The 16328-nt window shown below is 36.9% G+C and overlaps 2 protein-coding genes across 4 annotated transcripts in view; one reads left to right on the forward strand and one right to left on the reverse strand.

Moving 5' to 3' along the window:
- Positions 1-16280, forward strand: part of LOC128018194 (probable G-protein coupled receptor 153) — a 32284-nt gene extending 16004 nt beyond the window's left edge. For 2 of the 3 annotated variants that reach the window (XM_052603553.1, XM_052603554.1), the window contains exons 2-6: positions 1551-2132; positions 7683-8115; positions 10396-10585; positions 11968-12140; positions 14261-16280. In XM_052603553.1, the coding sequence (XP_052459513.1) occupies positions 1780-2132; positions 7683-8115; positions 10396-10585; positions 11968-12140; positions 14261-15052 (1941 nt within the window). In that variant the 5' untranslated portion in view covers positions 1551-1779 and the 3' untranslated portion in view covers positions 15053-16280. Of the gene's footprint in view, positions 1-1550; positions 2133-7682; positions 8116-10395; positions 10586-11967; positions 12141-14002; positions 14023-14260 lie in introns of all 3 variants that reach the window. The other variant, XM_052603555.1, reaches the window with a different exon arrangement.
- LOC128018190 (glutamine--fructose-6-phosphate aminotransferase [isomerizing] 1) overlaps positions 1-16328 on the reverse strand; it is a 368579-nt gene that overhangs the window by 210145 nt on the left and 142106 nt on the right. The window lies entirely within an intron of this gene.

Genomic DNA, 16328 nt, shown 5'->3' on the forward strand with positions numbered 1-16328 from the left:
GTCATACATTTTCAATGCGAGACAGATCTGGACTGATCTAGCACATTCACTCTGTGTCTACGAAAGCACGCTGTTGTATCACATGCAGAATGAGACCTGGCATCTTGATGGCATTTTATGTCTCTGTACAATTCCAATATATGCCTCCATGTTTTTGCACATATGCCAGTCACCCATGCCATTTGTTCTGCTGCGTCTCGAAACTATGACAGATGTTTGCTTTTTCATTTGTCGCTGATAAAAGTCTGGATGGTTCCTTTCATCTTTGAGATTGAGAACTCGACATCCATTTTTCTCAGAAACCCGTTTAAATGTGGACTCATCCAAGCACAGCAAACATTTCCATGTCTTTTTGATTATCTGAGATGAGCACTGGCCAGAGTACCCTGCGGAATCACTGCATAGAAATGATGTAGCGCTTTCTCGCAAAGTAACAGAGATTCGGGTTGCATTTATTGATGCAGCAACAGACTGTGTTAAGTGACAGCAGTTTTCAGAAGCACTCCTGAGCCCATGCTGCTATATTTAACACTGCAGCATGATGGCTCAGATACATTTAACTGAGGTTTCCTGCCTCACCCTACACAGGGTAACTGAGATTCTCTGCATTCTCTGAAAATGTTCACAATATTATGTATGGTAGTTGGTGAAATACCTAGATTCGTTGTGATTTTGCATTAATACATGCAATTTTTGATTTATTTGACAGTTCTATCATGGAATTTGGCATAAAGTGATGAGCCATGATCCAGCTTTGCTTGCAAATACTGAGATGCTCCCTTTTTCAGATTCAGAATACTATATAATTTTATACCCCAACATGATACCCTCACATATTACAAATTCACCTGCTTACAGTGAACTGTTTGAAAACATTTTAAGTTGGATATTCTATAACCTTTTTACTTTTATTTAGCCTCTCTCGCAACTTTTTAGTAGTTTGTTGCAGCCATCAAAATCAAAATTTGTTTATATTTACAAAATACATTTAAGTTGCTCAGTGTAAAGTTTGGAAATATTTTCCAATTTAAAATTTAAAGAGAATGAACAAATCAATCTTTATCTTTTTTTTTTTTTTTTTTTTGCATTTTACAACACTTCTGAACTTTTCTTTAAATGTTTGAAAATGACAGTTGAAAACAGTTGAAAGTTGAAAAAATAATCAAAGTCTAATAAAATGTAATCAGTTACATTAATAAAGTAACTGAAATAGTTGCACTACACTTTTAATAGGTAACTTGTAATCTATAACCTATTGCATTTCCAAAATAACCTTCCCAAAACTGGTTACTGAAATACAAATTGTAATCCGGCCCAGCAGTATCTATATAAAGGATTTCTAAAAACCATAAATGACTGGTAAAATCATGGAAATTCAGTGGTCAGTAGGTCTAGGAATTCTGAATCTATTTGCATTTAATATAATTAGCTATGCCACTAAGTCTTCCGTCTGTCTTTTCTTTGTCTCTATATTCTTGTTCATTCTCTTCACATGTTTATAAAATCTGTCTTTTCTTTTCTTTTCTGTTCTTCTCTTTTTTTTTTTGCAGGATTATTACGGCAGTGGACTGACTGTCAGCGCGTGTGCTACTCTTCTACCTGACCCCAGTGCCCCCTCAATTTGCTATGCCCCCCTCCCCGTCCTTTCAGCACATCCAGTGGAAGGACTGCCCGTCCCTGTAGGAATGTCTGTTTGGGCCTGGCATCTGTCTCGTTCCACGGCTGCTCCTACACCTTTTGCCATTCCACCCCCCATCAGCTCTCACAGGCTTCTCCATCATGAACGATGAGGTCAATAGCACTAATGCACTGGCCTGGCTGGTCTGCTCAGGGGTGTCCATCCTGGCCAATGCCTGGGGAATCCTGAGTGTGAGCGCCAAGCAGAAGAAGTGGAAGCCTCTGGAATTCCTCATCTGCACACTGGCTGGGACACACATTCTCAACATGGGTATCCCTATCACCATGTATTGCGTCATTCAGTTGCGGCGACAGCACTCAAACTATGAATGGAACGAAGGACTTTGCAAGGTGTTTGTCTCCACCTTCTACACCCTTACCCTGGTCACCTGCTTCTCCGTCACCTCCCTGTCCTACCACCGCATGTGGATGGTCCGCTGGCCTGTCAACTATAGGTAAGCAAAAGGCTCTTTACATTGATACAAGGACATTAATAAGGGACATATTAATTTATAGTGGGATATTATTAGCTCTTGCTTTTGCTTTTGAGAATTCTACCTTTACTTTAGTCATTTTGCAGATGCTTTTAACCAAAGCGACTTACAGTTGGGGAATACATAAAGCGATTCTTCTTAAAGAGGCAAACAGACACAGAAAGTGTCTGTCTTAATTTAAAAGTCTTAATTTAGATTTACATTTATGCATTTAGTAGACAAAACCCACAACTTTTTTTAACCTTTATTTATATAGTGCTTTTAACAATACAGATTGTAACAGCAACTGAACAGCATTTAATAGGAAAATAGTGTCAACCATGCAAAAAGGCAGTTCAACATTGAATTCAGTGATGTCATCATCTGTGCAATCAAGTCAACGAAATAGCTGGAAATGAAGTGTCCCCAACTAAGTAAGCCAAAGGCAACAGCGGCAAGGAACCAAAACTCCATTTGTGACAGCATGGAGAAAAAGACCTTGGGAGAAACCAGGCTCAGTTGGGGTGCAAGTTCTCCTCTGGCCAGACGAAACCAGTAGTTCAATTCCTGGCTGCAGCAAAGTCAGTGCAGTGCAGAAGAATCATCTGTTTCCTGTGGTCTTGTCCCAATGGCCATCTAGGAGACAAGATCTTAACTGTGGATCTGTCTCTGGGGCTCTTCTAGTTTTCCTGGTCTTCGCTGACATTGGCTCTAGAGGTCCTTTCTAGGTGCTGATCCACCATCTGGTCTGGATACGTACTGGATCCGGGTGACTCCAGTGACCCCTCTAATCTGGATACAGACTGGGTCTGGTGGCTACAGTGACCTTGGAATAAGAGAGAAACAGACTAATATTAGCGTAGATGCCATTTTTGTAACGATGTAGCAAGTACATTGTGTGTTATGGAAAGTTTTCCCGGTTCAGGATTTCCTAATTAATGCAGCCTAAAAATCAGATTTGAATATAAGAAAATTGTTAGTGTGTTATATGTAAGCCAGGTTAAAGTGATGGGTCTTTAATCTTGATTTAAACTGACAGAGTGCGTCTGCCTCCCAAACAATGTTAGGTAGGTTACTCCAGAGTTTGGGAGCTAAGTAGGAAAAAGATCTGCCGCCCGCAGTTGATTTTGAAATTCTAGGGTTTATCAAATTGCCTGAGTTTTGAGAATGTAGTGGTCATGGAGGACTATGGCGCAATTAGAGCTTGTTCAAATACTGAGGTGCTAAACCATTCAGGGCTTTATAAGTAATAAGCAAGATTTTAAAATCTGTAAGATGTTTAATAGGGAGGCAGTGCAGTGTTGACAGAACCGGGCTAACATGGTCATAATTCCTGGTTCTAGTAATAACTCAAGCTGCTGAATTTTGGACTAGCTGGAGTTTGTTTATTAAGTTTGCAGAACATCCACCCAATATACCATTATAATAATCTAACCTTGAGGTCATGAACGGATGAATACAATTTCTGAATTGACATTGAGAGCATAGGTCGTACTTTAGATATATTTTTGAGATGGACAAATGCCGTTTTACAAATGCTAGAAATGTGACTTTCAAAGTAAAGAGTGCTATCAAATAACACACCTAGGTTCCTAATTGATGACGAAGAATTGACAGAGCAGCCACCAAGTCTTAGACTGTGTTCTAGATTATTACACTGAACAAAATTATAAATGCAATACTTTTGTTTTTGCCCCCATTTTTCATGAGGTGAACTCCAAGTTCTAAGACTTTTTCTTTGTACACAAAAGGCCTATTTCTCTCAAATTTTGTTGATCTGTGTTAGTGAGATAAGTGTTAGTAGAGATAATCCATCCACCTCCAGGTGTGGCATATCAACATGCCGATTAGACAGCATGATTATGCACACGTGAGCCTTAGGCTGGCCACAATAAAAGGCTACTCTAAAATATGTAGTTTTATCTCACAGCACAATGCCACAGATGTGGCAAGTTTTGAAGGAGCGTGCAATTGGCATGCTGACTGCAGGAATGTCCATCCACTAGAGCTGTTGCCCATGAATTGAATGTTCACTTCTCTACCATAAATTTCAGAGAATTGCCTGAATTGGCTGCTCTCTTTCTTCTTCCTTAAGCGTAAAGGAGAAACTGTATCTAAAATGCTAAAAAAGAGAGAGTCCATAGATTCTTTTACATCATCTAGTTGTTCTTTGGATGGGCAAAGGAATTAAGATAAATCAGGAATATTAGTTACAAAGCAGTCTTTTGTTGAACAAGTGATTATTCTACCATACTTGTAACAAGAAGTAGAATTTACAGTTTTAGCTATATGAAGTTTAAACGAGACTAGCTAATGATCTGTGATATCACCACTGGGCTTCATAATTTCAGCACCATCAACATCAATCCCATGTGACAGTATTAGATCTAGAGAATGATTTCGACAATGAGTAGGACCTGACACGTATTGTCCAACCACGATAGAGTTCAAAATGTTTATGAATGATGATCCCAATGCATTTTTTTCATTATCAACATGGATATTAATATCATCAAGAATTAAAACTTTATCTGCAGCCAGCACTAATTTGCATATAAAATCAGCAAATTCTTTAATAAAGTCTGTATGGTGTCCTGTTTACAGTAGCAAGTACAAGCATTACAGGGATTTATTGTTAACACTTGTTTCTCTGGATAATGTTATATGAAGCACAATTACTTAAAACAAGTTATACCTGAAGCCTGTACTCTTGAGAAATACTGAAAATATTTTTATAAATTGTAGCAACACCTCCCCCTTTACCTTTTGGACGCAGCTCATGTTTATAAAAGTAATCCTGGGGGGTAGACTCATTTAAAATAATGTAATCATCAGGTTTTAGCCAGGTTTCTGTCAAACAGAGCACATCTAGGTTATGGTCAGTGATCATATCATTTACTAAAAGGTGCTTTCGTAGAAAGAGACCTGATATTCAATAAGCCAAGCTATATCATCTGTTTTTTATTTGTTGAACCTCAATTAAATTGTTATTCTTAAATTGATTTAGAAGTTTTTTTTTTGTTTTTTTGCATTTTCTAGTTCAGGGAACAGATACAGTCTCTATAGTGTGCTATCTAGGTGAAAGAGTCTTTATGTGCTGAGAAATAAATTATTTCTGTGGCGTGAGGCGCCTAGCAGATGGTTGGTTTAGCCAGTCTGTCTGCTTCCTGACCTGGGCCCCAGTTAGTCAAGTGCAAACTCTAAGATTATGGGCCATATTTCTAGAGAGAAGAGCGGCATTATCCCAGGAGGGATGAAAACTGTCTCTTTTCAACAGGTCAGGTCTGCCCCTAAAAACTCATCCAATTGTCTATGAAACCTAAAATATTCTGCGGGCACCACTAAGACAACCAGCCATTGATTGCAATCTGCTATGTATTTCATCATCACTGTAAGCAGGGAGGAAACCAGAGCATATTACAGTGTCTGAAATGGTACTTGCAAGTTCACACATCTCTTTAATTATATTTTTAGTGATCTCTGACTTTCGAAGTCAAATATCATTAGCACAAGCGTGAATAACAATCTTACTGAATTTACATTTAGCATTAGCCAGCACTTTTAAATTTGCCAAGATGTCAGCCGCTCTGGCTCCTGGCTCTATTTTCACATTCCATATAATAGAATCACCAATAACTACAGCACATAGGCTGGGAATGTACTATTGCCAGCATAGTTTATTTTAGAGCTTATGGCTTACTTAGTTCAGGTCTAAAGGACATTTAATCATTGATAATAAAATAAAATATTAACATAAAATTTCTCAAGAGCAATTTTTGAAGGGGACAAAAATAATACAGAAGAAAGTCTTACTAATGCAGCAGGGAGACCGTGCCAAATAAGACAACTTCAAATTGTGGTCACACTGCGAGAGCACTCGTGTCCATTGTAGACATTACTGTCTGTGACAGTGTTAGCAAGTCTGTGGTTTTCCTGTGGAATTGGGCTACTTTACCACTGTTTCAGTTGGTTGTTATTCATGTCCTGGTATTGAAGCAACCCCAATAATGTGTATTTTAGCCTCCGGAATCCGATTTATACCAGGGGACTCCCTCGAAACACGGTTAGTTTGGGCTACTTTTGGGTTAGTTTTGAGTAGTAATAGGGCGGGTTTTGTTGTGAAAACCTGGCAACCCTTTCAGTCAAACAGGTAATCTTATTATTGCTAACATAACGACTCATCAAAAAATAGATCTGTAATAAAAATAAAATAATCTCTTCATCCGAAAGTGTATAAAATAGCTTAGACAACCTTACTGGAGTTTCGCAACTATTGATTTTGTTCTCACTTACTGGACTTGTGTGAGTGTAGGTGATGTAAAAGAGGCCTTTGGGCTAAAGCACTGTGATCAAGCGAGGGGGAGACTCAATGTTTCTAAACATAAAATGCATTTTTGCCCCATATATGTTGTTTCATTATTGCATTATGATAAATTAGTGCAATAGTAAAAATATTGTAAAATACACCATGTATGAGTCCACATTATATACTTGAACAGCTGAGTCTTTATACATTTTCAAAAAACATCTAAAGACAAATCTTTTTCGCCAGCACTTGACCAACTAATACTAGCACTTACCTTTTCTTTTCTCATTACGATTATAATTTTGAGTAAAAATAATTTCTATCAGTTTAACCATTATACAGCATAATGAAAATTTTACTAAAACCTGACTAAAATGCTCTTACAGTACATTTTATTGGCTTAAACTTGACTAAACAAAAACAGGACAAGGTTGACTAAATATGATAACTAAAATGTACTTTTGAGTAAGACTAAGACTAAGTTAAAAATGGTTGCCAAAATTAATACTGCCATATGGTTAACAAATAATAATCTTTTTGCTAAAATGTCAAGTTTTCATTGACTAAAATTTGACTAAAATACTTCATGATTTCTTTGGCTAAAACTAGAGTATAATAATTTAGATTTTCTTTGACCAAAAGACTAAGATTAAGACTAAAACTCAAAATAGCTGACAAAATTAACACTAATGTGACATACTCTTAATCACACTGTTAAATTATTTTTCAGTGATAAGAGGTGTGACATACAGCCAATTATGGTGACCCATACTCAGAATTCATGCTCTGCATTTAACCAATCCAAAGTGCACACACACAGCAGTGATCACACACCTGGAACAATGGGCAGCCATTAGGGCTGTTCAATTCCACAATTTTTGGAATCGATTCCAATTTCAATTCCTTATTCTGGAATTGATGGGAATCGATTACAAGAATCAGTAATCGATCATAATCAGAAACAGTTCAGCTGAATTATGAAGTTAACATTGACTGTATACTTTGTACAATAATAACAAACTGTACACTGAAACAAAATAACCAGAACATTAATAACTGATAGAGCTCATGGTTTATCTGTCAATCAAATTATTTATATATATATATATATATATATATATATATATATATATATATATATATATATATATATATAGTAATCTCAAAGTATGTTCATTCTAGCATTATTAACATTATAATCTTTAATGTCTTTTGTCTTCTGCCAGGTTGAGTAACACCAAAAAGCAGGCTGTCCATACGGTCATGGGCATCTGGATGGTGTCATTCATTCTGTCCACCTTGCCCGCTGTTGGCTGGCATGATACCACTGAGCGCTTTTACACCCACGACAACTGTCGCTTCATTGTGACCGAGATTGGCTTGGGATTTGGTGTCTGCTTCCTGTTGCTGATCAGTGGGAATGTAGTGATGGGCGTCATCTGTATTGGAATTGCCCTCTTCCAGACCTTTTCCATCCAGATGGGTCAAAACGCGGACAAGAACAAATTTAACGTGCCCACAATTGTAGTGGAGGATGCCCAGGGCAAGAGGCGTTCATCCATCGACGGCTCAGAGCCTGTAAAGACGTCGCTGCAGATCACCTATCTGATCAGTGGAATAGTCTTCATATACGACTTTCTAACTGGATTCCCCATATTGGTGAGTGTTTTTGTCTTTATTTAAGAGAACATGAGATGCAGTCTTCAGTGGAGTCTCAGTGGTGTTTATATTTGCATAGGAATATGAGTTGGGAGTTGCCTTGATTGACCTATGAATGATATTGGCTTTTTGAGTACTATCGTTGAAGAGCGTGCTTTTGATGATCCAACATCCAAAAATCCCAGCAACACTGTGAAAAATGCTAGTTAAAAGAAATTTGTTGTGATTACTTAAATATCCAACATATGTAATCTAAAGTTAACTAAACGTATAGTTTTAAGTCAAGCACCAAACACATACTTTTAAAGCTGAAACAAGATAGTATTACTTATTCTAATGTTTAATTTTAAGTTGTGCTAATTAATCGGGGTATCAGAGTATTTTTTTTAAAGTAAATATGTTGCGAACTCATATAAACAACAGTAGAAGTGTGGCTTACTTTTTGATGGTTTGTTGGGATGTGTTCCTTACATGTTTCTCTGTACTAATTTCAAAGTTTAATATAAGTCAGTACATTAAAAACATTAACGTGGCCCTCAAATATTGTTCAATAATGTATCTATTCTGACACATCATATGGATTTTGTCTGTTGCTATGGTTATCACAATGTCAAACATAAAAATTTCAGATTCAGTCCCGCATTTTAAAATAGTCGTCACTCCTGCAGTGTGTACATGAAAACCTTTATTCAAATTATGAATGGTTTATACAAAGAAAGTGAGCAAAGACGCTCAGTGCCATTCATTTGCAGCACAAGCTCACTGACTGAGTGAAATCTCCTGCTATAATCAAAAAATCTGTCTATACTTCACAATAAATCTCTTATTTAGCCTACATTGTGTTTATACTTTGCTGGTTAGAGCAAAACTGTTTGCGAGAGTGCAGAACTCAAGCTAAACAAACTCTAGCAATACACACTCACAGAAACACAGGAGCATTTGACAGTAGTGGCCTGTTAAGTACTACTACCAGTACTGTGGAAAGGCTGCATCATTGTGCTTTAAAAATGGGAGTATTGACTTGGTACCAAATTATGTTTTTAACATTTAAACTAAACAAGTGCCGCCGAAAAACAAATATTCTGTGATGAAGTAATCCATATGAAAACTACGCGATGCCCGTTTTTCACGTTTCATGATAGTTGATGCCTACTTGCATATGACTTTTATACCGATACTCTTGACAACACTATTGTCTAAAGCCTTCTCAGGGACCCAGGGTTACATACATACTGTATGATGTTACATTGAATGTTGCAATTCATAGCTCAAATCGGTGTCAGAATGTAAAATCTGATAAAAGTGTTGGAAAGGAACAGCCTGCCCCCACACAAATGTCCTCCAAAGATATGCAACCTTAGGTAAACCAAAACTTTCACCAGACAGGAAATAAAATTTATGTAACTGATATAGTCTGTAAATCACCAATCCTCTTAAGGGATATAAATGCCAACTACAAGACTGCCTTAAGAGTCTGATTTAATCTGAAGCTGACTCATGTGGTTCAAACCTTCTAGCACTATAGATAAGTCACAAGACAGAACACAAGCAGGTCGGTTCTCAGGCATCTCATCCCACACATGAAACAAGAAACAGGCGAATGCCTCCCAAAAGAAACACCACCACCTTGTGCATGTTCTGCAGCAATCATACAGCTTAAGCCTTTATGTGTGGAGTTTGTTGGAGTGGGTTTGCAATGCTTTTGCATCCATCCATCTAGTTATTTATTTATTTTTACTATTTTACTGTTCTGTAGTAATTTTCATGCATGCAATCCAGACATTTCACCCTCACCCGCATTTGAATAAAAAATATAATTTTCAAATATTCGATTCTCCCCCGCCAACAAATACAATCATGTACATACATGCTTCTCACATATTATTATAGCCCAGGTTTTGCTGATTACAGTGAGATTAGACTTAGAAAAGCACACTTGACTCCAGAGGGTTAAATATAGAATCTCTGAATATTAGCATGTACGGTGCATGTGTAGAATCACTAGTTTGTTACTTTACACCTTGCTGCTAGACCTTAACTGGTGACAAGATTTGGAGTTGATAATACATTATGCGGTCACAGTTTTTCTGTAATATTTGAAAGTTATGAAATAGGTTAGGTTTTGTACAGTTTATAATAATTAAGTACAGTAATAAGCCTAATTGTGTATTTTTTGTAGGTGGATAAAACAGGATATAATTATATTTATAGTTATCATTTGAACTGTTGTCATTTGAATTAGCTTTTTCACATGTAAATAACTGCAGTGCTCCATTGTAGGTGGTGAGCTTTGCCAGCCTGAAATTTGACCGCTCCTATAGCTGGATGGTCCTGTGTGTCCTCTGGTGCTCCATAGCACAATCAATCCTGCTCCCCATGTTCCTGTGGGCTTGCGACCGCTACAGAGCAGACGTCAAGATGGTCTGGGAGAAATGTGTGGCCATCATGTCCAATGATGAAGTGGATGAAGGTAAGTACCACTGAACTTCCTTTAGCTTGTTCCAAGGAGAAAGCAAAGCTGTGTTCAACCAGTGATGACTACAGTCATTGGATTTACCACATGACTTACATTTTGAGATGGATAGATATTATTTTCATAAAAAGTATCTCATTAATATATTTGTTGACATACACTCAAGAAATATATAACTGGAATACCTGTTAGGATGCTTTTGGAGTGAGCTCCACTGTAGAAGTTGTGCTGCAAAGTTGCTTCTCTAGTAAAGTGTCACAGAGTTGCATGTTGTCGCTACTCATTTGACATGTGACCAAAGGGCCCCTACAGATTTGCAGGGCCAATTGCCAAAATACCATAGTTGTTACAGGCATCGGACTAATAAAACTCTGTATTAGCCACCACTGTCATCAACAAATAAATTGATTCATTACAATTACTGAAAAAAAGCTTCTTACACCATTTCAAGGAGATTTCATATTAAATTACTGTGATTTTACAGCAATGACAATAGTTATTTGGCAGAAACAATGGAATTTTGGTTGCAATATATAATTACGTTGTAATTTTTATGGTTAATATTAAAACATAAAAACAAATGTAAATATAAAAACAAGGGGTTATCTGGATAAAAATAACTAGTTGTCACGTGATAATTATATGATTAATATGCCTTATTAAAAACAACTAATGAACTGAGGCTGTCAGTACATACTGATGAATGTAGGTGTTAAGTGTGTGACTTTGCTGTTAGCTGTATTTCATTGCCCTTCCTGCTATTCGGCCCTTTCTCATTTCTAAGTTTGCAATCATAAGGAACATGTGCAAGAAATGGATTCTTTGATCTTAATTTTGCCAGTGCTCTGCTTCTTTCCAGACAGTTTGCCTTGTGTAACACAACTCAGTTGTATGTATAAGGATTGCTTTTTGTACTTGTGTCTCACTTAAATGCATGCTAAGCTGCCTGTGCTAATAGCTAATCTCATCTGTCATCCCGCTCTGTGCCCCCATTTTGCCTAAAGATCAACATTTCACATTGCCCTACAGCTGTTTTTAAAGTTTTAAAAACTTGTTTGTACCCCTACAATGATCGTTTGCCCCAAAAATATTTTAGGGAATATGTTTAAATGACAGTTTGCTCTAGCTGCAATCTATAGCACTTATTTATTAATAAACAGGGAGAGTCAGTCAGTCGTAATGTTTAGTACAAGACACTTCAGTGGATCCTAATGATTTCACATGAACCAATATTTTACAACGTCAAATTCTAATGCGGACACCGAATGTTTTTTTTTTGTTTTTTTACCTATCCGTCTGTCTGTCTGTCTGTCTGTGTGTCTGTGTATTTTGAGCACACTGATTTTTAATCCTGATACATATGCTTTCTGCGTTTGCAGAAAACAGCCAGGATGGAGGCATTCATCCGGACTTAATATTTGACAGACCGTTTGACTATAGCTCTGCTGGTGATATCATGACGGTAGACCGTATTGCCAAGTACGAATTCTCAACCTTAGAAAGGTGTTATCCATTGAGGGAGCTTCAGGAAGATAAAATGCACTATTTGCAGGTATATTTCCATTGATTTTGTTTTCAAATTGATCTTTTCTCTATTTTGAACTAAAATGTGCATGTTGCCCTCCACCTCCGTCTTAGTCACTATATAATTGGCAACAATATTACCGGAATTAGTTGACATTCCTGTTGTGTGACCTATTAGATATTTTAAATGTCTAAAATGTGAAATTGCAATTTTTTTTTTTGTGGGGGGTATGATCTAACAAATCTTTTTGTTTCTTCACCCCAGTGAAGGTATTTTTATGTCGTATTTCTAACGTTGCAGGGCAACTGCCACTGATGCCTTCTCAGTTTTTATTTTAAAGTTAAAAGCTTGAAGACATTGCAAATTTTAATCATTTGCAAAGAGAAGTCTGGATTAAAAACATACTCAGTAAATTGTAAAAATTACTTGATACTGATACTATGACTTTGACATTAATTTTATTAGTTGTATATGTGTAGTTTTAGAGGCACAGCTGATGATTGATCTGGGTAGGAATTTATACTTTCATAGCAATCCAAATTTAGATTGTTCTTTTGAATGTAAAAAGTACTGAATAAATAATATAGAAAATAATTCCAATTATTTGAACCACCTCCATAATACTATAAAGGCTTACAATGTAATTGAGAATTCGTATAAAAGGCTGCTGGTATGTTTTAGAGCTGTGCAATGCTTCACTTCAAACTTTTAAACTTTTTACATTCAAATGATTACTTCACATATTGCCCGTAAGCGCTCATATGCAACCTCCACATGTAACTTTCTTTGACCTTTTATATATCATCCATTTTTCTCTGTGTGTAAAAATATTAAATTTATGCCTGTCTGGAATAAAAAATTAGATTTGGAGGTTAAATGTGGAGAATATGCCATAAATGTGCATGCCGAACACTTCCCAAAGCTCTGTTAGGCAATCTGCAGTGCTTGACTGCTTCCCATTGCTGATTTTATTGCTATATACGTTGCACGAAACAACGTTTGAAGTTCTCTCCAAAGTTTATAAAACTACCATTAACATTGTGTGTTTTAGAAATGATCCAGTGATGTTCAGCAAAAAAAACACTGATGCATATTGATAGAGAACTGAAAGCTGATGTGTCTGCATTAGACTATTATTCACTTTTTGGTACTTTTAGAGTAGTATTTCAGTAGAAATAAAGTTATTTTGTTCAATTTCACAAGTGTTTTGCATTATCATCGCTATGTAAAATATTGGAAAGTTATAATAATTGGGAAGTACAAGCTGCTACTCTTTTTGATGTCAAGCCATTCAGGGTTGTAGAACAGTAAAGGCTGCCAAACAATAATATTTAAAACTGTCTATCAATTTTGAAGTTACTCAGACAAATTTTATATATAAAAAAAAAATGTTTTGGGGGCAGTATATTTAAAGCAAAATAACACGCTTTTATAAAATAGACATATCATTTAAGTCAGCAGAGGAACAAGGTTTAAAAATGCCAAAACATAAAAAAAGATGCATAAAGTATTCACTTTTGCTAGTCCTGTAGCATAATAAAATATATATATATTTAAGCTTGTATATAAGTTGATCTGTTTAAATCGATAAGATCATCAGTATTGGTTTTTAAAGAAATATCACTAACCAACCATTATAAAAGCCTATAAAAGGAAAAACTGAATGCCATTGCATAAATGATGCTTTGCTTTCCTCTACTGGCCAAAGTATAGTACACCTATCACTCAGTCCTCATAATGCATATATAGGGCTTTTTTGTAAACTGCTGTCTCATTCCTGCATTAACCAGTAAAGTTGCTTTCATGCTAGGCTTGTGCTGTATGCTTTGGGTAGTGCACTTAACGTTATTTTATATACTAGAAACTAATTTTATGTCTTTCCTGTGTAGTTCTCAGAACAATGTGGAATGTGAGTATCTGTTTGTAGAATGAGTGATTATAAACTAAGCAAAATAATATTAAATTGTCCACATTTTTATCCCTGTTAAAAGGTAGATCTATGAATTTTTTGTATTTTAAAGTGAAAACAGGCATGTGTTGCCATCATAGTTCACAGAATCCCATTGAAGCTTTGAGAGCTTAGAGTTGAGACAGATTTTTTTTGCTTTTAGAAATGTCCCGGTTCATTCACTTGTGTGTTACTCCAGGTGCCCCCTACAAGAAGATACTCCCACGACGAAACCGTCATGTGGACCACCGGTCAGATCCCGTCTTACCTGCATCGCTGGGGCTCCACACAGGACATCATTGGCATCCCGCAATACAACTCACCACACCACGAGAGACGTCGGAGCAGCCCGGCATCCTACCACGAGGAGAGCCACCCACACCGCAAAAGGAGGAGATCCGAGGACACGCATTCACTCAAGCAGATTCCACGAGTCAAGCGTCATGAGGACGATTTCAAGTGCTTTAGCCGCGACGAAGTGATTAACTTCATTGACGAGACGCCACTGGCTAGTCCACTGAGAAGCCCGCGGCGAGCATCTGCAATCTCTCTGGTCCCAGAGACCTTTGAGCAGCACGTTGTCTTATTGCCGCATTTCCCACTCACACACTTTGAGCGCGAGCCTCAAGTGCTGAGACGCTGCTCTGACCACGGCAAAGGAGCCACGCTAGGCGAGATCACTCAGGATCTGCAGAGAAAGACGAAGGGTGGCAACCACTGCAGGAGCGGCAGTGGTGGAAGCTCAGAAATCAAGGGATGCCCTGAACACAGGCAGGATCCCAAGCGTGCATCAGAGCTTGTTCCGTTGGGACAGGGTGCACGGACAGGGGATCTGTCTAATTCAAGTATTAGGACGGGACAGGGAGATGCATCTGCTTGGGTGGACCAGAAGCACCTGCCCAAAGGGGAAAGCGAAGGAAGCACAAATAACTTTATAAGCTCACAATCTGCATCGTCAGGCTTTATGACATCCATAGGATCCACAAACTAAGTAACAGTTTTATGAGTGTTTTAAACTAGGTCCTGATATGCTTATTAGTATTAAAGTTTTGACTAAGTGGAATGTTATTTTTTTAACTTGGAACTGGGATTTTTGAGATGTGATGGATTCAAAATGGTATAAGGACATCATCAGTGTTTTTGTTTTGTTGTTGTTGTTTTTATTTATTTTTTGTTGTCGTTCTTTTTTTAATGTGTTGCTGATGCAGGGCTGGATTATAGGGTCAGTGGATCTTCAAGACAAGGGAAGCTGAGCAGCAGATAAGTGTCCTAAGCTCAGCACTTAAAGTTAGAAATGAGCACTAGGCCTTCTGCTCATAAACATCAACAATATAGGTGGATGGGGGATTGAAACTTGACAAAAGAGCTTATTTGCAGATTTCAATTTTTTTTTTTTCTACCTTATTATTATATTTTTTTTTTATTTAAAAAAATCTCAAAGGTCAACTTGGTGGGGGAAAGGTTAGTTATATAGTGTTTCTTTACAACGCTTTGAACTATTTAAATGCGTTTTTGTTGTTTTTGGCTGTGTGGCATGTTTTTAATATATGTATTTTTTTAAGTAAAACGAAAATATATTTTGTCATATTATTTGAATTCATATCTTTGAAGCACAAGGTTCTCTGATTCAGACATGTATGTCAAAAACGCTCAAATGTTTATTTTCACAGAAATGTTTTAAATGAGTTTGTGTTAAGTGCTTTGTGATGATTGAAAATGTATATCTAATGCATATTCTCATGATTACAGTCTTATTTGTCTGGTTGTCCATAACGAAGTATAATATGAAAAGTGACACAATTTAAAAACATCCATAGCCAAGTGGACATGCAATTTTTACAATATAAGTGACATAATCTTTTGTCATGTGGAAAATAGGACCTTTAGAAAGCTGGTGCAATTTGATTTGTTATAGTTGATATAATAGTTGACACATATCCCAAGACATCAGCTTTTAAATAATTTGTTCTTGTTCATTTTGTTCATACACACACACACACACACAAACACACACACACACACACACACACACACACACACACACACACACACACACACACACACACACACAGGCACACACATATACATGCATACATACATATGAAATATAAACTATATGAAGTCTTCAGATACAAAGTCCATCTGAGTTTATTTATTAATTTTTTCAAGCTCCTATGAAAATAGCATTGGACATAAAAATAAAGGCATTCAATAACTGACTAATAGCCTGTTCTTTGCCCTGAAAGTGAAATTACTGAACATACACA

The sequence above is a fragment of the Carassius gibelio genome, chromosome A8, assembly GCF_023724105.1.
Source record: "Carassius gibelio isolate Cgi1373 ecotype wild population from Czech Republic chromosome A8, carGib1.2-hapl.c, whole genome shotgun sequence".
NCBI lineage: Eukaryota > Metazoa > Chordata > Actinopteri > Cypriniformes > Cyprinidae > Carassius > Carassius gibelio.